The sequence below is a fragment of the Danio rerio genome, chromosome 13, assembly GCF_049306965.1.
Source record: "Danio rerio strain Tuebingen ecotype United States chromosome 13, GRCz12tu, whole genome shotgun sequence".
Classification (NCBI taxonomy): domain Eukaryota; kingdom Metazoa; phylum Chordata; class Actinopteri; order Cypriniformes; family Danionidae; genus Danio; species Danio rerio.
The window spans coordinates 32,035,772-32,061,538 of record NC_133188.1 but is presented as its reverse complement, the minus strand read 5'-3'; the positions used below and the strand labels follow the sequence as shown (position 1 = coordinate 32,061,538).

Genomic DNA, 25,767 nt, shown 5'->3' with positions numbered 1-25,767 from the left:
GCGCATCACAGATAGCGCAGAGCTGCAGTTGTTGTTGGTCACTGACGGAGGTGAGGTAAGTAGCCTACAGTCCCTGCGGGGAAATATAACGCATCTGAAGAAACAGTAGTTATGTCATTAAATCGTTGCAGGAGGACTGTTGTATATGAGCGTTATAGCGACTTTTGTACGGCAGTCCCTTATACATTTTATACAATAATTTCCGGTTGATAAAAACTACAGGAATGTTAACGTTAGTTAGCTGCTGTGCTAACTTTACCATTACGGAACTGCATGGGACATTTTGCTCCCATTTATGACATAAGATTAATTTGTTATTAATAAATATTTACACTGGCTGACCATGACCCGGCATAGTCTGGAGATTAATGTGTTTATTTGTGTGAAACGGCTTCTGCTTTATATTAAAAGCTCTTTTGAGTGTTCTAAAAATACATAACGTTCTCATTCATCAGACAAAGATGTCAGTGAAGTCATACTGTTTTTATTTTTAGTTTAATTTAACATGCCATTATTTGCAGCACTATCCTGTGTATTTATTACATTTTGATATTTTTATTATTGGCAAACCTTCATTTACAGAGTGCACGTGCGAGTCTGTGTGTGTGTGTGTGTTTATAAATATTCTGTCAGAGAGGCTGTCCTTCTGTTTTAAGGTTACAAATTAAATCATAATAATAGACAATTTGCTCCAATTCTGTTCTTTTTAGAGGGAGTTTAAGTGCCATAAAGCTGGTAGCTTTCTGTAGTTGCGTGTCTTCCTGTTTTGAGTGTTTATCTTCCTGACAGGAAATACTGTTAAGTTAACTTAAAACGATTAAATTAAATCTAGTATTATTAATGTAATGAAAATTTTGAGACTAAAAAAGTTTTTGTTTGCGCATTATTGAGATGATTCATATTGATATTGATTCATGGTTTTTGTATCTGCTGAGGCAGGTATTCTATTTGCATTGTGTAGTTTATAATTTAGTTTAATAATTTATATACAGTGATTTTAAAGATGAATTGTCAGCTTTATTACTTCAGTCTTCAGAAATCACTGTAATATTATATTAATTGTTATTATTATTAGTAGTAATAGTAATAAAAGCAATAATGACTGCAGTAATAATTTTTTATTTTTTTGAAACTACATACAATAAGAAAGCATTTATTTTCTCTTGGGTTTTCCTAGCTAACTAATTAGGAACAAGTATGAACAGCGATTTTCTGCGTGTTAACTTTTCCTGCCAGAAAGAATATTTTGATTTCATGGATCAATGATAAGCCCCCTTCCATGAAAGGATGGCATTCAATAATTCAAGAGATTATTCCCCTGGAATACTTGTCTTAGCCACTCCACAACTGATACATTTATTCACTCTTGGTCACCATATCTGGACAATATAAACCTTGCTTTGTGATATTTTGAAACTCGGAATGACATAATATCCAAATAGACATTAATTTGTGTGTATTCTGTTTTTCATCAAACTTCTCACTCTTCCTGGCATATTGTAATATTTGTAACATAATAGCTTATGGCTTTGGCCATATGTATATTTTAGTATATGCAGTTATGTTTTGTGTCAGGCATTTTATGTTATGATGTATTTTTGTTTTGTGCATGTCTAAAAAAAATAAAATAAAATAAATAAAAACATGTTAAAAAAAAGAAAGCATTTATTTAAACTTAAATAAATATTTAACAATTTAACAATTTGTTTGCATTTAATAAATGCTGCCTTGATGAACAGAATAATTCATTAATAATAATAAAAATAAAACAACTGACCCCAAACTTTTGACCTGTAGTGTACATATATTATAATTGTTTTTTCTATTATTATTATTATTATTATTTTTATCATTATCATTTAATAAACCACTAATATAACCATTATGTGCCCTGTAAAACAGTTCTCTTTTATTTAATATTGCTACGTTTTACAGAATTTTAACGGTTAAAGATGACGACTTCTTGGAGTGATCGGCTTCAGAATTATGCGGATATTCCAGCCAACATGGACGGTTTATCCATGAAGAAGTACAGAAGAGAGGTGCATCACAGGTAGTTAAACATTTCACTTGTGCTTTTAGCTTTGCAGCCCATTGTCATTGTATTGATTCAATCAGACTGCATAGTATCTTGGTTACGCAAAAAACAAATAGTCTTACTCAAATTTACTTGTTTCAAGAACAACTTGTTTATTCAATTTTTCAAATTGTAACAGCAGGAGAAATTACTATAAATCATCTGGTTTTCATTTCAGATAAGATTGTGAACATTTTATTGGTAAAAACACTTTCTGATTGAAGTATTTCTTGAAATATTTATTTAATGAAATATGTTGGTGCTCAGAATAATTTTATGTAGCATGATTAGAGTTGCATTGCCGTTATGTTGCTTCGTGAATGCTTCTCTGTTCATGTCTGTCTGTCAAATCCTTTGTCAACTTCATTGTTGAAATGATGTCAGCTTCTGTGTGATTTAAGCAATGTCGTATGAATTGCAGGCTTTTTTTGCAAAGACATTTTTTTTGTTTTGTTTTTTTGGCTGCTCAAATATTTTTAAATATGAAATTATTTTTATAGGCTATATATACAAATCGTGTCTGATAGGGTAATACAGCACAAACATGTATTTTATACTAGCAATCAATATTTATTTTGAACAAATGTAAGAATTAAATTACTGAAAATATTCAGCAGAAAGCACTATGAGAGAATAGAGGCCAATTTAAAATCACATTAAATGCAATGAATTAAAGACATGTATTGTCATATAAAAGCCTATAGGAACACAGTTGTTCATGTAGTGGCTTTGGCCGGTATGTACTGATGTAATATATAGTCCATGTATTCCTTTATCACAAAGCTTACCACAGGAACTGGCCCACTGTCATCCTTCTATGAGGTATGCCAAAGTTTTGTTGTTGACGTGCAGTGCTGACTGATCATCTGTTTAATTGATGTCTTTTCCCCCAATGTACTCATCATGGCACAGCACTAAAAATATCAAATGAACCAAACCATCAAGGATTTTGCACTGTGCTGTGATTTTATGTAGGTGTGAAGACCTGTGATGGGATATGATCATGTGAGATCATTGCTTCATTCTCCTTTCCTCTAGCTGTACCTTCTTGCTTCATGCTCTTAACACATCTTTCAACTATAATTTACAGTAACAGCTCATTTGTTATAAATGAAGCTTTATTTGTGACACCCTCACACCTCAAATGTAGAGTTTGTTGATGATGTTCTAGCATCAGGTAAATCTAAAGAAAATAATAACATGCTTTAGGACTCATCATTAACCACTTGAAAGATAACAGATATGTAAGTACACTACCTGACAAAAGATTTGTCGTTGATCCCAGTTGTACGAGCAACAAATAATAACTTGACTTCTAGTTGATCATTTGAAAAGTGGCAGTAGGTAGATTTTTTTCAATAAATCATCTGTTGAACTGCATCCTAATCATCACAAATACTGCAAAAGACCTATTGGAACCCGCGTGGACCCAAGATTCTCACAGAAAACAGTTTGGTGATGGAAAAGTCATGGTTTGGGGTTACATTCAGTATGGGGGCGTGTGAGAGATCTGCAGAGTGGATAGCAACATCAACAGCCTGAGGTATCAAGACATTTGTGCTGCCCATTACATTACAAACCACAGAAAAGGGCAAATTCTTCAGCAGGATAGCGCTCATTCTCTTACTTAAGCCTCCACATCAAAGTTGCTGAAAGCAAAGAAGGTCAAGGTGCTCCAGGATTGGCCAACCCAATCACCAGAAATGAATATTATTATTCAGCATGTTTGGGGTAAGATGGCATTGAAGATGAATCCATAGAATCTTGATAAACTCTCAAGAGTCCTGCAAGAAAGCTTTATTTGCCATTTCAGATGACTTTATCAATACATCTCTGCAATGTCTCAAATAACTTATTGATAAAGTCATTCAAGCTATTGGAAGTCATACACAATATTCTTTTTTCCCACCGCCTCATGACTTTTTCTTCTACACTGTACATTATTTCTGATAAATTACAAAACTTTTGACTAAGAAAAGTCAGACATTACAGTCCTAAATAAATAATTAAAAAACAAGGCATGATCATATTTTAAAATATGTACATTTTTAACATTTGTAAAATAAGTGTGGTCTAGATACTTCTGATACAAAATGATCAACAAGAAGTCAAGTTATTATTTGTTGTTCCTAAAACTTGGATAAGCAACAATATTTTTGTCAGGTAGTGTAATTGTAACCCAAAAATGAAAATGTACTCGCTATTTGCTCAGCCTCAATTACTTTCAAACCAATATGAGTTTCTTTTTTTAGTTAAATGCTAATAAAAAAAGTGTTTTGTTTTTTTTAAGAAGAAGAAAGAAGAAAGGTGGAAACTAGTAACCGGTGACATGCATAATATTTTTTCAGCATTTTAAAAAACATATATGTTTTTGTGTTCAAAAAAAAAAAAAAGAAACTCAAACAGGTCTGTGACAAGTAAAGGCCGAGTTAATTATGACAGAATTTTCAGTTTTGGATGAACTGTAAAAATACCAAATTTTATGAAATCTAGAAAAGCCTTTTTTTATCCTAACTGTGAAGCATTTCAAATGGTAAGTATTTGTCTTTAACTGCATATTTTGCCTAATTAATAATAATTGAGATTAATTAAACCGTTTATATATTTCATTTATGTGTATTTCAGTGTAAACCACACTTTAAAAAAATATCTGTAAATTTGCTGTTTTTTGGATATTTTTGTTTTTTGTGATTCATGTTTTTATTTTTATTTTTTTTACGTTTATTTATGCTTTTGAATTGTTAACATTTTGGGATTTTGATCTTTCTTCCAACAACTTTTAACCTTAAAAAGTTAGAATAAACAGAGTCATCAAAAGTCAACAGAGCAGAGATCAATGTCCCATAATGCAATTCACAGCTGTAAATAAACTGAAAACACTTGTGAATCACAAAATGCTGAATCTGCTAATTAACAGATATTTGTATAGTGCATATTCTAACCAGACGAAAAGTGTTCTTGTGGTTAAAAAATAGTTAGAAAAACATATTTTTCAGGTTTGTAAAACAGATGTGTTCAGCAGACCATGTGGAAATTGTCCCCCTTATTTTATTATTTAAAAAAATGTTTTTATTTTTTTATTTTGCTGTCTTGATACCATGACCAGTCATTATCACCTGAACAAAAAAAAACTTGATTCAATTGTAAATCAGGGAAATAAATGACATTGCCTTTAGCTTCTTCTCATATTTGTCTGCTGTTGGCTGAACTAGGAGTAGATGTCATTTAACCAAATGCATAAATTCTCATTTGTTGCTTTCACAGGTCAAACTGTTAACTCATTATTTACACTAACATAAACTCCAAGGCAATGGAATTAGAAAACAGTCTGCTGAATTCAACACTGTTTGCAACCAACAGAATATCCATCAATTGATTGTATTTGTACCTCCACACAGAGTTTTTGTCAATAGAAGTTTGGCAATGGAGAAGATAAAATGCTTTGGCTTTGATATGGACTACACTTTGGCAGGTAAGATCAACAAGTATCTCTATGGAAGAACATGGGCTGTGGGATTACATGTTGTGAAGGTCATTTAAGTTTAAAAGAATCGTAAAGCATTACAAAATGGCAGGATCATAGTATGCTACTGTAAGATAATCCATGATCTCGTGTATTTGATGGTGTCATGGTTCTTTAAAAAGCACTCTTGTCTTCATGCCAAGCACCTGATTTCTCACTCTACACTCTTGATGTTTGAGATGGATGAGTGCACTGAGATCCAAAATATGAGATGTGGGTCTTTTCATTGGTTTTATTTCTGTTTATGGGTTTATAATGATAAACAAGTGCTAATGTTCACAAGAAATGTATTATGTTATGTATTATAAATGAACGTGCTTCTCTAACTATCTTATGATTGCACTGCAGTGAATTTGCTTTGTGTGGTATATGTTTCAGCAGAAAAAACAAGGGTTTGTAGCCAGACTTTGATTTTAATGATTAGTTTTTGCTTTCATCTACATTTTATGGTCATCAATCTTATTGGTCTGTATCCAAGTAGAGACCTTGAACTTAAATTGGTCTTGCTGTTATTCAGTTGAGCTTTGAAGACAGAATGGCAGTTCAGAGAGATTGGGATGTTTGTGTTTGTGGAGCTTGATCATGGGGTAGACTCCATTTCAGCAGTTTTGACATTTCCTTCTATCTCGAGCAGAAGTCTTGTCTCTTCAGGGAAATGCTCATTTAGGGAAATGCTCGTTCAGCTGATCAGGCTAATGTCTGGTTCTAGCTCCACATAATAATGTAAAAGTTTTGCATTTGTTTGATGTTATCTGTGTCCTGAAAAATGTTTGCTCACTTAACAAAGCTCTGTTTATTTAGTTTCTTGGGGTGGGAGGAGGTCTATCTTTAGTTGATTTGAAGAAACAACAAGGCACTTTTACTCAATTGTTCACATAGCAGTCATTTTCAGGTCCAGTTATAGATTAATCTACAGTAGATTGAGAGTTAGTAAATTATGCTTTAAAAGAAACTGTGAAGCACTAAAAACTATAAAAATTACCTTATTATTTTCAGAAATATCAAAGCATTAACAGGGTTCACTGCTAAGCATTTTTTTCTACTGATCCGATCGGGCCAGTGGTTTAGATTTTTACTTGCCCTGCCAACATTTTTACTGGCCCCACCAAAAAAAAAAAGAAGGAGAAGTTTTATAGCTATTTTTAGCCACATATTTTAAATAATGTGTCAAAAATAATGTCTGTGAATCTAAAATTTTAATTAATAAAAAAGTTAATAAATGTATAATGAGCAAAATTCAAAGTGTTATGCAAACAAAAAGAGCAGTATGGAAAATGTGGAGGTATTTTATTGCAGTTCAAAATTATTTAAAAAAGAAAAGGTGGCTGACTTGTCAAACTGATGGCAAACTGTGCAAAACATTATTTTTTTGACGTGTTGTTTCTACATAAATGTTTGCTTTCAAGATATTAGAAACAGATATTTTCTTTTAGCCTGATAATTTGATGTTGCCGCCATGTTGCCGTTTCTTTGTGTACTGATTGTCACCAGGTTATGGGAACAAAATAGTATGCTCAAAACATCAAATCACATAAGAGGAACTAAAAAGCATTATGGTCTTTACGACAACACAGAGAAGATAGCATTAAAAGACTTAAAAGCACAAACTTAAAATGCATGCAATTGACAAATATTCACAGGCAAATTAAACTTTAGTGACAAGGCAACACTGTCCCAATCGGGCCAGTAATGATCCTTTCTACTGTCCCAAGCGTCTCTCACGCTGACTCTGAGCCACTGGGCAGTCTTTATTGTTGAGCCCTGATTAATATGCTTCTAACTGTGCTTCATATGTTTACTGGAAAAGGAAAGAAATGGACCATTATGCAAATAAAATTAAAAGACCATACTAGTCAACTATTGGGCCAGTGAGAATTATGTTTAAAAGAAATTGAAAATTTCCTTTAATAATGCTGAATTGATGGAACATTTTCATTAAACAATCCAATGATGACAGGTGCCACAAAACCTTAACTATCAAATCATTTTTCTTTTTTTTGCTATCAATAAAAGGAAAGGGTATTAGTGTGTTTGTTTGAGTGAAAAAAATTCTTTCTTGCAATCACAGGAGTAAAGCTTATTTTTTATATATATTTAAATTAAAATATTGCACTTTTGAATTGTGATCACATATAGTATATATAATGTATTTTATTAAAATATTATAATATTACTGTTGTCACTTGGTGAATATAAGACATCTTTCAGAAACAAACAAGGGGCAGGGGGACTGAATATTATGTTAACCCTTGTGTGCTGTTGCAGATGTTTTCATCCACTCTGGGGTGGTTTTGAATCCTAATTTGGTCACAAATTTCTCTGTGTTTTATCAAATGGAATGATGTACCTATTTTGTACATATAATTATACATATTTTGGAACAATGCTTTGAAATAATTCAACAATAGACTCTGGGCAAATGTACTACCCTTTCCCTATGTTAGTGGCTGTTTTTGTCCCATTGACTTCCATTACATTTTTTGATTATGCACTCTTGATTTTTGGTAGTTTTCCCTGTTGGGAAAACGTAAAATCTGCTATTTTTACTGTTGGTCAACAGTTGCAGTGCAAGAAATCTTAGTTTCTGGTTTTTATACGGAGGTAAGTGTGTTTGTGAATATGTACACAAGACCTTTGCACACTTACGTTGATATGTCCGAGAAAATCAAAAAAACCACCTCAGTTCTCAGAACATACAGTTGTAAACATACTAAGTATATTAATGCACACAAACTATTTTTTGTGTTTTACTTCATAGAACTCTATATAAAACCGAGATTTTTTTTAACTGGTCAATCTAAAGGGTTAATGGTGTCAACTGATGATCAACAGTAAAAATTTAAAATTTTACTTTCTGCCAACAGTATGAGTTTGAACTAGTGTGTGTGGATGTTTCCCAAAGATGGGTTGTTGCTGGAAGGGCATCCGCTGCGTAAAATCGTGCGATTAAGTTTTCGGTTCATTCCGCTGTGGCGACCCCAGAAAAATTAAGAGATTAAGTCGAAAAGAAAATGAATGAGTGAATTAACTTTCTCCCAACAAGAAAAAAAACAAGAATGCAAGATTATATGATGTCAAGGCTTTGTAATCAAAAAAATATAGTCATAACAGAGGTCAACAGGGTAAAAAGAGCCACTAACATAAGAGAGAGATTGTAAATTTCAACAAGGGATAAACGCATGTTTTCACCTCCTTTATGTGCTATATTGATCACTCTCTAGATAACCTAGTCTCTGTTTTCCTTAATGTTAATAGTGTACAAGTCTCCGGAGTATGAGTCTCTTGGCTTTGATCTGACTGTGGAACGACTTGTTTCCATTGGTTACCCCCAAGAGCTACTAAACTTTGTCTATGACCCTGCTTTTCCCACAAGGTGATTTTTAAGTCATTTTTCAACATTTTCAATGCAATAAAACTTGACTTCCACTGCATATTTTGATCTACACATGTTCTGTTTACCTTTTAGAGGCTTGGTGTTCGATACAACGTATGGAAACCTGCTGAAAGTAGATGCATATGGAAACATTCTTGTGTGCGCTCATGGTTTCAACTTCTTGCGTGGGTGAGTCAGCACAAGCATTTAGGATCAAGCGATGACCTGGTTATTTAAGTTTGGTTCAGTTGTGTCCTTCATTTTAGTATTTGTTTCATCTTTGTAACAGAGACAAAATATTTGCGACAAAATGTCTTGGTCACACTTCCCACAAAGGTCATAATTAGTGTATTTTTCATGTTGTTTTCAGTCCAGAGATAAGAGAGCTGTACCCAAACAAGTTCATTCAGCGTGGAGATACAGAGCGATTCTACATCCTCAACACACTCTTTAACCTCCCAGGTCAAAATCTTATATCAAATTTTACACACACACACACACACACACACACACACACACACACACACACACACACACACACACACATATATATATATATATATATATATATATATATATATATATTAGGGATGTAACGGTATTGTAAATACCGTCATACCGCAATATTAAATTTTTTCGATATTACCGAAGTCGCATGACTCGGTAAAACTATAGGTCTTCTGAGAAAATTTGCTCAGGCGAATGAAGCGAACGGGAGGTAGCTGAAACTTCATTTCCCATCAGCCCCGGCGTGGCCATAATCCTTTGCGGTCTGTTGTCGCTACAGATCCAGTAATGCGGAAATGGAGTGTGCTGCTAGTAGCGGAGATGAAAAAAAGATGGAAATGATCGAACCTAAAGCGGGTGTTGTCGCCGCGCGCGTGCTGAATAGCGGTGCTGTCGCGCGCGTTCTGATCAGCTGTGTTGTGGCGCGCGTATTGTAAAGCGCCGAGGGGGGGTTGAGCGCGCATACTCAAGAAAGGTGTTATCGCGCGCCTACTGAAGGGCTGGACTGGACGGAGGTTGTGTCGCGTCGCGGGGGCACTTTTGATCGTTTTGGAAGGGCATTTTCTATCCAAGACTAAAAAGGGCATGTGCACTGCACAGGTTGAGCCCTATGTGTGCACGTGCCTGCAAGTTGGGGAATACGACTAATAACAGTCATGGGGACTGCAGAAACACAGCACACTGTTCAGATTGATGCAGACATTGACTTGTACCGCAAAGAGACCTCTATCTCACTCATGGTTTGTCCTCTCAAGTGGGGGAAAGACAATGCACAACGTTACCCACTGCTGTCAACATGGACCAAGTCATATCTCTCTTGTCCCAGAATCCTCAGTCCCAAATGAGAGGGGTTTTTTCTGTTGCAGGGGACATTGTAAATAGCCAGAGATACCAGCTTTTACCAGATTATAGTTATATGATAATTTTCCTTTAAACCCATCCCTATCTAAGTGAGTGATTAAATGTTAAATGTGATGAGTTTTTAACAATACTAAATTTAAACTTTTTTTTTTACATGGTTTAATAATTTTTTGTTATTAAAATTGAAGTTCCTGTTTCAAAGCTTACAGATAGATGGCTAATTTGTATGTCATTGACACTTTTGGCACTTTTTTGGAGTATTTTCAAAAGTTTTTTTTTTTCCTGTAAATGATTCAATAAATACCGTACCGTGACATTCATACCGAGGTATTACCGTACCGTGAAATTCTGATACCGTTACATCCCTAATATATATATATATATATATATATATATATATATATATATATATAAAGATAATATCTGTAGTTTATGTATGAGCTCACATTATATGTGTTTGTGTTTTTTTAGAGACATATCTATTTGCCTGCCTGGTGGACTTCTTCACTAGTTGCTCAAGATACACCAGGTCTTTTTTCTGCTCTCATTTTATCTCCTATGTAACTATTCTGATATATAATTATAGTAAAAGTGGTGTTTTGTGTCTTTTTATTTTCATTCCAACAGTTGTGAGATGGGCTTTAAAGATGGAGATCTTTTCATGTCTTTTAAGAGCATGTTTCAGGATGTCAGAGATGCTGTGGATTGGGTCCATTTTAAGGTAAAGGCCATTTTTACATGTTAACATACTTGATTCTTATAAAGAACTGCACTTTGTGTAAATCTTAAACTGTGGATAACCTCTTCTGTGTAATATTTCAGGGCTCACTAAAGGAGAAAACGGTTGAAAACCTAGAGAAATATGTGGTGAAAGATGTAAGCCAACCAGATTGTTGTGTAGACGTGAGCTGTATTCCAGAAAGCAATCAAATATACATCAAATATACATTTCCAAACAATTTAGCCTAAATAAGTTTCTGGGAATAAGTTTAGTTATCTCAAAGTATGATTGCTCTGAATATACAAGACATTTTCAACAAAATACAATGTCCTAATATCCCCTAGCTGGTCATGCTTAAGTTGCAATGATTACTTGCATACCTTGAAAGTTACCCCATCCTTTAGAGCCGAATGTTTAGGTTATCTATTTAACATAACCTCTTATATCACATAACCTGCTTTCAAGAATACACTCCAAGAATTATTATGTTGCAATTTTACGTTTATTAATAATTAATTACAATGAATAGTTTACCGACATAAGTATTTTATGTTTCCATATCTTTTGTCTTTTCTTAATCTAGGCTAAATTACCATTGCTTCTAAGCCGAATGAATGAAGTTGCCAAAGTGTTTCTTGTTACCAACAGTGACTACAAGTACACAGACGTGAGTTAATCAAAATATGAGACCTGAATAATCTGATTTCATTTAAGACCTGACAAAATCTGTTGGATTTTTATAAAGGATATACACTACCGGTCAAACGTTTGGTGTCAGTAGAATTATTACATGTTTTAAAATAAGCTTCTCCTGCTCACCAAGGCTGCATTTATTTAATCAAAAATACAGTACAAACTTTAAAATTGTGAAAAGTTATTGCACTATAAAATAACTGTTCAAAAGTAGTTTATGATTTAATAATTTACTCCAGTGATTTTAATGATGAATTTTCAGCTTCATTACGCCAGTCTTCAGAGTCACATGATCCTTGTAAAATCACTCTTATATTAATAATAATTATTGTTATTACCATTATTAATATTATAGTAATGGTAATCATAATAAATGACTGTAGCAATACTTTCATTTGAAAGTACATACAATAAAAAAGCAGTTATTTAACAATTTAATAAATATTAGCATTTTTTACAGTTAATAAATTTAACTGTAATACCTCTGTAACCGCCTTGAATAATTTTCTTAAAAAAATACAAGATGGAAAAAAATACTGACCCCAAACGTTTGACCGGTAGTGTACGTTAGATGCTTGCATATATTTGGTAAAACTTAAAGCTTCTGTGTGAAGTACATTTTAAATATATTTTAATGCATTATTATGCGTTGTAATACCTTTAAATGCATTGTATGTTGCTTTATTTATTATGTTTAGGTTTATTGTATTAAAACAACCCATTTTAAATGTAACGAGAACTGCATGTTACTATAATGTGGTTCGTTATTTGTGAAATATTTTTAAATACATTGAGAATATTTTCCTGAATTAGTTAGTTTTACATAAAGACATAAAAAAAAAAAAAAAAAAGTGTTCTAATCATTTCCTCTCTCTTTTTCAGAAAATTATGACATACTTGTTTGATTTTCCACATGGTCCAAAAGTAAGTAACCATTCTTCAGTAACATTGTTATTTTGTGTATATATATGTAAACAATTATACTGGTAGTGCCTGCATTTTTATTCGTCCCAGAACACCATTACAAATGTCAAATGAGAAAGGACAGCACACATTTTACATCAAATTTGTGTTGAAAACTTGAACCAGAAAACAAAGACAAACACCATTGTTAAGAGAAAGACCCTGAGGAATAATTTGTCATTTATGATGTATCTGTAACACCATCAGCTTTTTTTTATTTAGGAGCAAATATTTGGAAAAGAGATTAAAAAGAAAGATGAGGATTATCAGGGGCCATATAAGATCTTTTATATGTTGCAGGTTTATCACATTCACAGACATTGAAAGACTAAATCTAATATTTCTTTATTACAGTTGGGTTCTCCTCATCGACCCTGGCAGTCCTACTTTGATCTTATTCTGGTGGACGCCAGGAAGCCAATGTTTTTTGGGGAGGGCACAGTCTTGAGACAAGTGGACACGGTAAGATCTGCTTAGACTCACAAGAGTAACTTTCAGAAAAAAAAAAAATTTTATTGATTCACATTCAGCAATTTGTCTGTTCTGTAGACCACTGGGAGACTGAAGATTGGGACATATACAGGTCCCTTGCAGCATGGCATAGTATATTCTGGTGGTACGTGGTATATGCAGGTTTTTATTTATTTAATAATTGGTTACAATTCATACTGTTGACTACTGGCTTATTACCTGCCTATAATAAGATATTAACTGTTCTTTAACAGTTGCAAACCATGATCTTATTCTGCATTCCTAATCCTACCTTAACCCAACTTCTACCTTACTTACTATTAATAAACAGTTAGTTAGTAATTTATTAAGCTAGTAGTGTTAGTTAATGGTTTGTTAATACCGTAAGTTGTGACCTTAATTAAAGTGTTACCAATAATTGTCTGATCTGGCTGATAGAATTTGTTTTTCCACCTCAGGTTCATCAGACATAGTTTGTGATCTGCTGGGAGCAAAAGGAAAGGACATTCTGTACATTGGTGACCACATCTTTGGAGATATCCTGAAGTCTAAGAAGCGTCAGGGTTGGAGAACGTTCCTGGTGATTCCTGAGCTGGCTCAGGAGCTTCACGTTTGGACTGACAAGAGCAGTAAGTATTGAAAGTGTTGTGTCTTGGCAAACTTGGTAGACTGTCACTGATCAAAAGGCAAAATCTTCAAAAATGTTTTTTTATAAAGATTTTTTTGTGTGCAAAGAATGGGTCAGACATTGTGACAAAGACTGTAAAACTAGCTTCCCATTATATCTGTTTTCTCCAATCCTCAAGGTTACAGGCTAATCTTCTACATATCCCAAGATTGTAAATAGCATTTCATTGCTTCCTCACCCTTGAGCTTTGTGTACTTGGGTTGATTATTATGGTGACCCTCACAACATTCCTGAACCTGATGGCTTGACCTAAGAATATTGTTCACTAATCTCAAAAAAAAAAAAAAAAAAAAAAAAAAAAAATATATATATATATATATATATATATATATATATATATATATATATATATATATATATATATATATATATATATATATATTGGTATTGAAACAATGGTTTCCTATGGAAATACTTCTTTAAATTGCTTGAATGTAACACTGCACCGTTACTTACTGTATTATTTTCAAAGTCATGAATATGCTAATTATTCCCCCGCTTTCATTCAATGAATTAATGGATTAACAGTTATTGCTGTCAGTTACTGCAATTTTGAATGGATTGTAGCTCAGACACCGACTACGTTTACATGGACATTAGTGATCAAACTATTTGCCTTAATCTGAATCCGTCAATAATATGATTAAGGTGATTACATGAGTTCCTTTTTAAATGTTCCTTTCATGATCACGTTTTACATGTTATAGCACATAATTCGATTAACATCATTGCTTAACTGCGCTATCCACGTTTCATTCGCAGTTTCATATAAATTCCGGTGTTTCATTTTTATTTTATATGTATTTTCTGCAGTTTGGCACTTTCACTTTCATTAAGGAACATTTTATGCATGCCCCCCGTAACAAACGAGATATTGGATGTGAGTATTTACTGCTGGAAGAGTGTTGTTTGATACTGCATGCTTAATGGGTTAAAAAAAAACTCAGAATTTCCCAATGCAGGTGTTTGTGGTCCTTCACCTACTCTGTAGGTGCAGAAAATAGTGTCAAACAGCCATGTGTATATGGACTATCCTGTCACAAAATATGGCGAAAATTCTGCACAACGGTAATAGTTTGATTGTAGTGTTTACATATCTGTACTGGACTTCAATAATGCAACTAAAATCAGCATACGCCACATGTCCTAATTTCATTTCTGTTTAGTTCGATTATGACTTTAGTCGGATTAAGGTAATCAAAAAAATCGTTGTTTAAATGGTAGACTCTTAATCAGAGTATTGTCTTAATCAAATTATAATTGGATTATTGGTGTCCATGTAAATATACTCAGTGTTTGATGGGAGCTCTTACACTTCTTAGTTAATCACAATTTCACAAAGTTCCATTATAATACTGTGAGGCAGTGTCTAGGCTGTAGAATTGGCAAATGATTACAGAAACTTTATCAATATGATGGTGTAAAACTACATTTCTAATCTGTTACCACCTTGTGAAAATAAGCGCAGTTAGAAAAGCAAAATATAGAGTGGAGCATTGCTATTGTCTAGAAGTGTAATGCTAACGTGGTGTTCATTTCATCATTGAAATTAAGTGGAAAACATGTTCGTTGCCTATTGCTTGATATAAACAGAAACTTGAAAGGTAATCTGTGCTAGTAACATACAGTAATCAAAAACAATTGATGTGCACGCTCTGATCCACTTGTCTACTGAATTACCTGTGTAATTTATAGTTTTTTAATTATAGTGTTTATTGATGACTAAAAACACCAAAATAGTATTTAGTCAAAAAGATCAAATTCTAACTAACACATTATGTTATAACCTGCTGCATTGTGAAACTGAGTGTAGGCTTTCAGTCACTTTACAGGTGTAGAAGATTTGAAGTTTGTGTTTGTGTCTAGCCAAATTTTGTGGACGAAATTAATAATGATCAAAAATAGTTCACAGATTATTTGTAAATGAAATGTCTCAAAGACAATATTGTGTTATGGTTACGATTGGTTGCAAAATAGATGTGTGAAATAAAACATATGAAGTGATACAATGCATAATTATAACCAGCTTAAAAGTAGACCTGAGAGTACCCTGTTGAAAATGCCGGGTTTCTTAACTTAATTGTTTTTACAAGTTTAAGTGGATTTAACATAAAACAATTATGTTTTCCCAAAGCAAACCTTAAGAATTGTTTTGTTTCTACTTAATTTAAATAATTAGTTTGAACAAGCTGCAAAAGTAATTTTTTTGAGTGTAGAAGAGTGAGAGAAAGAAAGCAGGGACCAGAGAAAAAAAAGTAAGAATAAGAGCTAGAGAGGAGAGAGAGAGAGCAATAAAAAAAAGAATGCTCTTTTATCTTCTCATTTATCATGTCACCAAATCGGCAGTTTAAAGCTTCCCCAAGGTGTGACAACTTGCAAACCCCCAATGTAAACACATCTCATCCTGCAGGCCTTGATCTTATCAGCCTTTCTGTGCCTTTACAATTTCAAATCATCCATTTGGAAAGAAAAACTCGGTTTGCAATAAAAATAAATGCTTTTAAGCATTTTCAGCCTTTTTGTATATACAGTAGTGCTCTACAATACAATTAATCATATTATGTACACTGCATATACACTCACCGGCCACTTTATTAGGCAAACTTTTCTAGTACAGGGTTGGACCTGTACTTTGTCTTCAGAACTGCCTTGATCCTTTGTGGCATAGATTCAACAAGGTACTGAAAAGATTCCTCAAAGATTTTGGTTCATATTCACATCCATGATGCAAATCTCCCATTCCACCACATCCCAAACGTGCTCTATTGGATTGAGATATGATGACTGGGGAGGCCATTTGAGTACAGTGAACTCATTGTCATGTTCAAGAAATCAGTCTGAGATGATTCGCGCTTTATGACTTGCCGTGTTATCATGCTGGAAGCAGCCATCAGAAGATGGGTACACTGTGGTCATAAAGGGATGGACATGGTCAGCAACAATACTCCGCTGCACACCTCGGTTGTAACGAGTGTTTGTTTGAGTTACTGTTGCCTTTCTATCAGCCGAACCAGTCTGGTCATTCTTCTCTGATCTCTGGCATCAACAAGGCATTTGATTATTTTCTCTTTTTTCGGACCACTCTGTGTAAACCATAGACTGTAAAATATATGGACGTACTATCCGTGACGTCACCCATAGTTTTCTAAAGAGCGCAAAAGAAGCCACAAGTAGGCGCGGCCAACCGTCGCCATTTTGTTTGCGCGTCATCACACCCACGGCGGGATACCAAACAAGGGCAAAGAGGCGGAAAGTGAGTGGAGCTACAGACACCTGCTGACAGTTTGCTTGGACCTGGTTCAGACACACTTTACTTTGGGAGAAATGCTTAATACTTTATCACCTGTGACTCGTTTGAATTCTGACGATTTGTGCTTGGTTGTATACTATATCAATAAAGTGTTTAGACTTTTAAAAACACACTGCTGTAATACATTGAGCCACTAAACATTGTTCTTATGACGTTTTTCAACAGGAGGAAAACGCGAATTACTTCCAAACACTTCAGATATAGTCTGTGTTAGTTACTGTAAGACTATTGATGAAATCCAGCATAACACTGTATGATAACACTTTAGATGACTGTTCTAGAGCCCACAGCTAATCAATTCGTCAGATACTGGAGTACATTACAGCTTTAAATATAAAAATAAATGATAAATTATCTTAAATAAAACAAATACATGTATAGAGATGGTGTATAAGTATATAACTTTACTCACATGGGAAACGGAGGCCACGTGAATGGTTTGTGAGCACAATTAAGTGCACTCAGCATGCCATGCCATCTAATAATTATAGGAAACAAGTCCAAAACGCAGGTGACTGTGTAAAGCCACATAAAACAACACAGAAATACGATAAATAAGCCGAGTTCAGTGGCTAATCTGCAGGATTCAGCTGTGGTGACATGACGGCGACCAACGAGACCTAGCTGTCACTCAAGTGGCCACTCCCTTAATTATGCAAACTTAATATAACTCAATATAAAGGAAACGGATGAGTTATAAAAAAATTCACCCCCCTCACAGTTGTCATGAAGGGTAATATTAGCTGTATTAACCTAAATCTTTTTTTGTACCAGGCTGTAAACACCTTTTTTCTGCTGTAAAGTTGGCCATTCTAACAGTGGGCTCAATTGAAATTTGCTCTATTTTGGAGCCAAGAGCGGCCAGGACTAGCGGAATTTCGGATGAATTGCAGTTTTAGTTACTTCCGTATTGGCTTCCTGAGGGAGAGCGGGAGGTTGTCGCTTGGTGTAAACCCTAGAGATAGTTGTGCATGCAAATTTCAGTAGATCAGCAGTTTCTGAAATACTCAGACCAGCCTGTCTGGCACCAACAACCATGCCACGTTCAACGTTACTTAAATCACCTTTCTTTCCCATTCTGATGCTCAGTTTGAACAGCAGCAGACCGTCTTGACCATGTCTACATGCCTAAATGCATTGAGTTGCTGCCATGTGATTGGCTGTTTACAAATTTGCGTTAACGAGCAGTTGGACAGGTGTACCTAATTAAGTGGCCAGTGAGTGTATACATTTGACAACATTTAAAGTGGATCATCACCTTTCATAAAAGTTGTCCTAAACTGTTGAACAACACCCATTTTTGTCTTTGGAACATTTTGAAAAACATTTTGATTCACTTCAAATGTTGACTACTGTACATGATCAAATCTTGTTTGTCTTGTTAATAATAAGTATATTTTTAACAACACCAGACAGACATAAACAAATAGAAAAGATTTTCATTTTTATTTGTGTTATTTTCTTTAGGCACAGAAGTTCATGTCCATGAAACATAGACAGAGACAGTTCATCGTGTTCTCTTTTTTTTGCAGGCCTGTTTGAGGAACTACAGAGTCTGGATATTTTCCTGGCAGAGCTCTACAAGTAGGTATCATCTATGAACTCTCGCTCAGATGTTTGCTCTGCCAGCATGCAGTGCCAGTTCATGCTCACAGTCATGCACTCGTGTACCCGGAGAAGGACACGTCGCTCCCTCTCTGCCGTCCACAGCCATTTGACATCCAGATAAAGGGGTGCACATTCTTTTCTATTTTAAGACTGACGGTTCAAGGCTTGTGTTACATTTAACTCTTTCATTACTGTTCGAGTACCAAACACACAATTCTGTTTTTGGCTTGGTTATTTTTATCTACATTTGTATTTTTTTGCCAACAGGCATTTGGACAGCAGCAGCAATGAGAGACCTGATATTAGCTCTCTTCAGAGGAGGATCAAGGTATTTTTATTGGTTCTAAGGAAAGCAGTACACCTTGCACTGAGAATCATGTCACGTAAATGTAGTCAATAAAAGAAAAAAACACATGTAAAGGGCAGGATAAAACCCTTCAGCTGTAAAATAAATTCTTAATAACTACTTTATAGAGTGAACGTAGGCATCAATCAATGTTGGATGGAGAAGTATAATTAAGCCATTTTAATTGGCAACTTTTTTAGAAACCAAATTTAAATTTGAAAGAACTTTAGTAAGTCCTGTATATAATGATGCGTATAATATTCTAACGTTGAGCAGTAAGTGAAACTCTTTAAATTTTTCTCTTTTGTCTATCAAGACTGTTTTTTTTATATAAAATGATAGTGAATAGGTCATTATATTGTGAAAATGTACAGTTTGAAGTCTATTTTTACAGTTTAAAGTTTAAAGTCGATTTTCTATTTTAAAGTCTACATTTGTCTATTTTAATCATTTAAAAATGCTTTTTAATTCTATGATAGCAAAACAGAATTCTCAGTATTCTATAAAGTTCTGATAAGAATGAGCTATTTCTCAGATCATGATACTTGGTTCAAATGACAAATTGTTTCCATGTGCTGTGATTGAACATCAGGGTTATTTTTTTATAAGATATTAATTTATAAACCCTTATGAACATGTCTGACAACGAGTTGTTTTGTGCATAAAATTTAGATGATGACAATTTTATTTTAAATTTTCAATACATTTATTAGATTTTTATAGAAAGTCCAAAAGAACAGCACTTATTTAAAATATCATTGTTAGAATCTTTGCAAACAATTAAATGAAAATAAAAAAATTACTGTAACTTTTAAACAATTTAATGCCTAGTTGTAAAACAATGAGAGAAATAAGTCTGACTCTCCCCAAACTGTTGACCATATTAGTTTCAGTCCAGAGGAGAGGAATGATTTTAATCAAACTCCGTATCATGTTGGCACCAATGGCCTAGTGCAGGGGTGTCCAAACTCAGTCCTGGAGGGCCGTTGTACTGCATAGTTTAGCTTCCTTCAACATGCCATAGAAGTTTCTAGACTACCCAGAAAGAGCTTGATTAGCTGGTTCAGGTGTGTTTAATTGGGGTTGAACCTAAATGGCCTAGTGGTTAGTGTGTCAACACATAATGCTCACGCCAATCCAAGTTAAATTTCCAGTGCGATGTCATTTGCTGATTCTTTCCTTCTCTCTGCTTCCCACACGTTTCTCTCTGTAATTCTCCACTGTCTTATCATAATAAAGTATAAAAGAACTACAAATGTATAAATTAAAAAACAGCTGTTTCTGTATCTCTCCAATTTGCTCAGAAAGTGACCCATGACATGGACATGTGCTATGGCATGATGGGAAGTCTGTTCCGCAGCGGCTCTCGCCAGACACTCTTTGCATCTCAAGTGATGCGTTACGCTGACCTGTATGCGGCGTCCTTCATCAATCTCCTATATTACCCATTTAGCTACCTGTTCAGAGCTGCGCACGTCCTGGTAAGTAAGCTCAACAAAAATGTAAGTGTTTTCAAGCAGTACTAACAAACAGATGTTTTGGGATGTGGCCATAGCTGACGTTCTGCTCTTTTAATGTTTTACTTACTCACTTGAGTGAATTTTTCAGGTTGTAAGGTATTCATTCCAGGATCAATGTGCATTCACAGAAGGGATCAAATTTTAATTTAGTATTTGCAAGAAAGAAACACTTTGACACTTACAGCGCATTAACAATATAGCCATAAAAACACAGCGTTTTAAAGGCTTTTTCACACCAAGCTGACAACAAACAACTAGTGTCGACAAACCCAACTGTGTTGTTGCCTCTTGTTGGCTTACGTCTGGTCCAAAAAGTTGCCTGTAAACACTTAAAGTGGACAAAAGTCAACTGAAACAATAAAATGCATTCTGCGCCTGCGTAGGAAGATGTGTCTTTCTGCGCCTGTGTTTACTCATTTACAACTACTGATGCGCACATGCAAAACGTAATTGTCACTCACTAAGGAGGGATTCGCTCTTGCAAATATTTTTGATAATCCAATAATCCATATTGTTTGCAAATATTTGAGAAATGTAGCTAAATTACAGATGGCCTGTATGTGTGTTATTTCTTGATTTTAATTTTTTACTTGCTACGTCACTTCACTTCATCACACTCGCACTCTGATTCATTCCTGTATAACCAGTCAGAGCACTCTATTCAGCCGATGACCACAGCTGATTCTACATGCTAAGGTAACGTGTGGAACACACCAAACCAACTAGCCAGACCAGCAGACCAATGAAGCCCAACTGCTGACCGTCGGCTTGGAGTGTCCTAGTCTTAAAAGAAACCACTTTGAGCTGAGTTGACTTTATTGGTACCCGTAGGTAGATTCTTTTTGCAGCAACGTTTGGCATTTGATACAAACAATTAAATCACACGTTTCAAGGGCCAAGGGGTAGAGGTAAAATAATAGAATTGGGATTGGGCCTTTATCTCAACCACTCTAACTGGCTGAGCTGTGATGTAAACAAAACAATTGTGACTATTACGGCCCATGTCTAGGGGAAAACAACATGGGCATAATAAAAGGGAAAAACAAATGTATTGGGGTGGTGGATTTCCCAATCAAAACAAAAACTTAATACAAAAGATCCCCTTCGGTCGACAACCAAACTCGGACACTAAGTTGAGAGTAATTGAATAGATTTATTATAGAAAAAAGCAATAAATTTAAATGAGCATCTCTTCAGGGGGGCCACTGGCCAAAATAACAAACGGAAGAATCTATAAAGTAAATGCACTAAATTACCTATATCTATTTAAAAAAAAAATACAGGAAGCCTACCTTTCTCCTTAAACAAACATAGTCAAAAGTAATCCAATAAATATCCAGGCCACCCCTACAAGCACAAACTCTCAAAAATAAGTTAAACATATGAACAATGGTAACAAGTTTGAATGTTGGTCGTCGGCTGGAGGGGTATAATGAAAATCCTGGAGCTCCACTCCTAGCAACGATCACTGCACAAATGAGCTTTCCGAACCCTGCCGGAAGCCTTTTTTTAATACAGGCCTCCGAGACCAGCAGCCAATCAGAACTCGAGATCACGCCGAAATGGGAGCCTATGGGATAACAAAAAAAAAAAAACAGCTAGAAGGCGGGACAAAGAAAGAGACACATGCGATACGCAATAAAACTTTAGTAAGTCGTAACAGTGACCTTATTCTTCATGTAAAAGCGAGTGCTACCATTGAAACATTATTGGCTTGAGACTTCAGGTCATTGACTTTCATTTATTTTCAGCTGTAAAAAAAGGCTTGTTATGCTGCTTGATGGTGCTAACTGATATTTTCTAATTATATTATTGTTGATTTCATGTATGGTCCTTGATACAATTGTTTGTAGAGCAAGTTATTTGACTATTTCTACAATTTATTATTCCAAGTCACTTTTGCTATTGACAACTTAATCAGTGGTTCTAAAACAATCGCAAAAACAAATAAGGATCAAATGCTGTTTTTTAAGGGGGAGGGGCTACACAATATACTCCGCCCAATCTTCATGTTTTAGTTGAAATTACTCTAAAAAGGTAATGATTCGCACTCATCAAGTAATTGCTTCTTACTGTTTTTATTTTTACATTCTTCAGGGGATTCAAAATCACAAACGTGTTTCATTCATTACCTTTTCGAATAATAGCATTTTCAAGATTGACGCACCAAAGAAGTTTCTTTAAAAACCGCGAGTGTGCAGAGCAAACTTCACTACTCTATCAGTTGAAATTACGTCACACATTTGTACACTACAGGGGAACTTAACTGACCCATTTTTGTCTGTGGCTTGGTTTACAAATAGATGCCTCACGAGTCTACTGTGGAGCACACTCATGTGGACATCAATGACACAGAGTCCCCCATGGCCACCCGCAACCGGCACGCCATTGACTTTAGAGAGCACGAGTGCAAGAGACACCAGCTGACCCGCTCCATCAGCGAAATCAACCCTCCACACCTCTTCCCTCAGACGCCTCAGGAGATCACACACTGCCACGATGAGGATGATGACGAGGAGGAGGAGGAAGAAGAGGAATAAGCACACGACTGCTGATATTACATCTGATATGCATCTACTGTAAACAAGTATGATCCCTGCATTCACACACAGCCATATATTTTGTAAAGCTGCAAAGAGAGGATGTTTATTTCTTGGGAAATATATTTTAGAGTTCAAAGTTTGATGAGAGGATGAAGCTAAAATGTTTAGCTTCCTATTTTTGAATGAGGTCCACTCAGAAACGACAACAGATCTGTGAATTATTTGCATGATGTTGAGGAAACATTACGAGTTACGAGGTACATAGCTGACTTAAGTAAATAGCATGAATACTTCTTTTTTGGCTCTGTGATGTATGTAGATCGCTTTCAAACTCCAGAGAGGAGCAGTATAGCATGCTGGGAAATGACACCAACAGTACAGCTTGCTTGTTATCCGTTTGACTGCCTGTTCAAGCGATGTAACATCGCCATCTACTTTTCAAAACTAGTAGTACGTAAATTTCTGTCATTATTATTATTTTTTTTCTGAGGAAAAATGCAACTTTTTAGGGTACTAGAAAAGGTTTGAGTGTCTTATGCACTCGCCCTGATCACTGTGTTAATATTAGACTGAGAATCTAGAGCTTAGATTTATTGCCTACTATTTTTATATCCACTGACCTACAGTTACTGCAGCTAGATATGTTTAAACACATCCTTTTTGTTGTTGTTTATATTAGCATAATGGTTAAGTTTCTGGCAGAGGACTGTCATTTAGGAAAAAAAAAGCTGGTCGAAAGAATTGTGGGAACCAGTGGATCGACATCCATTGAACACGCGGTTATTATGAATATTTGTATCTCATTTATACAGTCCTGATTCTGAAATCTTTGTTTTTGGCTGACATGGTGCTGTTTAGCATCAGAATCTTTTTTGATGTTTTTGTTTTAAACTGAAGGGAATTTATGATGGGTCTATGTTGGTTTGATATACTGTACTGCTTCATTTTAAACAGTATTTGGACAGAACCCCTGGATTATTTCAATCCGAGTCATTTTGCCAATGTAATATGTGGATTTGTTTATTCAACCAAGGACTGTTATCGCTGTCCCTCTTTTAAATTCACAGATGCTGTTGATTTATTGATTTTGTGTAATGTATTTTTAAAAATCCTTTTCAATGTTTATTTAGGCTTTTCTAAGTCTGCTGTTGGATATGTGTGATTCATCTGTATTTTTATTGTTTTGAAATCTCTGTATTTTAGTTTGAGCCCTGTTTTAAAACCATTTCCTTACTGTTTTTCATGAATGTGTTTGGATTTATTTGAGTGTTTGTAGAATTTACAGCCACTGTCATGACAGACTGTTGTGGGAGGATCAGATTATACTGTATTTTTAGTGTAGAATTAAATCAGTCTGCTTTCAAATGTGTTGTCATTAAATGTTTTTGTTTGGCATTGTTGAGTTGGTTTTCGGTGCTGTAGGTTGTTGCATATGAAGAGAATAAAGTTTCTGTCATGCAGCTCCACCTTGTGGTCATTCAGCAATAACGAGGGTATTTTACAATTTTAAAAGATTAAACTGGTCTTTGTATTGTGCTTATCATCAAGAGTAGATGATTAAGGATTAAACAGACATTTTGACAATGTTAATGCTTTATTAAAATTATAAACAATATTTAAAGGGCACCTATGCTGAAAATCAACTTTTGTAAGATGTTTGGACAGTACTGTCTGTATGTATAATGTGTCCACTGTCAAACTGGAGTGAAATACACCCAACCAGTCTCTTTTTTTTAATTTCCTGACGTTAAAATTGTACAGAAATCCCAGTGTTTTTGAGGGCCTCCACGGCGTGATTTAGGACTGTGGTTTTCCCGTCCACCAATTGATTGACAGGCACCATGTCTCCATAATTACATGTATAAACGTCCACAGAACAGTGTTTTTTTTTTTTTTTTGCAAAAAAAACATTAAAATATCCAACTCTTTGTGATTTTATAAGTTTAAAACGTTTTAAAAACAATGAATGTTTGTAATAAAGACATTAAAATCATTATGTAATTCTTAACCGCTTTAATCATCAAGGCCGCATGGTGTCAGAACGCGCTTGTATATGTGTGGGAGTGTGTACTGCAAACGGCGTTTGTGTATGACTCATTGTTTCAGAAAGGCTTGGATAAACTCCATCACAAATACATGAAGTAAACAGGTCAGTGAAGATAGCAACAGATTTGTATTTTTCTGATCAATAACTCATGACCCAAAACATAGTTCCTACACAAAATAGCACCTCTTTTCAACCATCCTAATGTATACAATCAACTGCAGTCTTATTATCATAAAACTAGCTTTCCTACATGCAGGACCTCTCTTAATCTCTATGTGCAAACAGCAAAAAGACGGATCATTTGTACACTTATTTGTAGTGTTGCATGACTTAAAAGCGCAGTGGGTGTTTGTCTTCAGAAGCAGTTTTTGTTGTGCTGGTTGAAAGTCTATTCACAGTCTAATAGTACAACAAAACACAAGTAAACAGCGCTATTCCACCTAGTCTCTCCCTATATTGTTTACCATGCAACTCTAAATATTCACTCTGAAATAGCATGTCAGTTTGGCTTGCACC

General features: G+C 34.8%; 1 protein-coding gene across 6 annotated transcripts; it reads left to right on the top strand.

Moving 5' to 3' along the window:
- The first annotated feature begins 4 nt into the window (after window positions 1-4).
- nt5c2a (5'-nucleotidase, cytosolic IIa) lies at window positions 5-24,664 on the top strand. 6 transcript variants are annotated; one of them, XM_068224923.1, is made up of 19 exons: window positions 19-50; window positions 1,936-2,053; window positions 2,861-2,899; window positions 5,476-5,549; window positions 8,856-8,973; window positions 9,067-9,162; window positions 9,344-9,435; window positions 10,813-10,870; window positions 10,969-11,062; window positions 11,164-11,217; window positions 11,646-11,729; window positions 12,638-12,679; window positions 13,073-13,180; window positions 13,268-13,334; window positions 13,648-13,818; window positions 18,720-18,771; window positions 19,063-19,123; window positions 20,446-20,622; window positions 22,965-24,664. In XM_068224923.1, exons 2-19 carry the CDS (start codon window positions 1,953-1,955, stop codon window positions 23,199-23,201), a joined length of 1,725 nt encoding a protein of 574 aa, XP_068081024.1. In that variant the 5' UTR covers window positions 19-50; window positions 1,936-1,952; the 3' UTR covers window positions 23,202-24,664. The 6 variants fall into 6 exon arrangements, with proteins under 6 accessions (NP_001315429.1, XP_068081024.1, XP_068081025.1 ...); XM_005156779.5 differs by having other exon boundaries at window positions 27-55; XM_073919326.1 differs by having other exon boundaries at window positions 27-55; window positions 2,861-3,321; window positions 4,245-5,549.
- Window positions 24,665-25,767: the final 1,103 nt, after the last annotated feature.

Excerpts from the sequence above, each read along its gene's own strand:
- nt5c2a (XM_068224923.1), top strand. The coding sequence starts at position 1,953 with ATGACGACTTCTTGGAGTGATCGGCTTCAGAATTATGCGGATATTCCA. Across the intron at positions 2,900-5,475 it reads CACTGTCATCCTTCTATGAG|AGTTTTTGTCAATAGAAGTT; the intron begins GTATGCCAAAGT and ends ACCTCCACACAG. Across the intron at positions 18,772-19,062 it reads TTCCTGGCAGAGCTCTACAA|GCATTTGGACAGCAGCAGCA; the intron begins GTAGGTATCATC and ends TTTTGCCAACAG.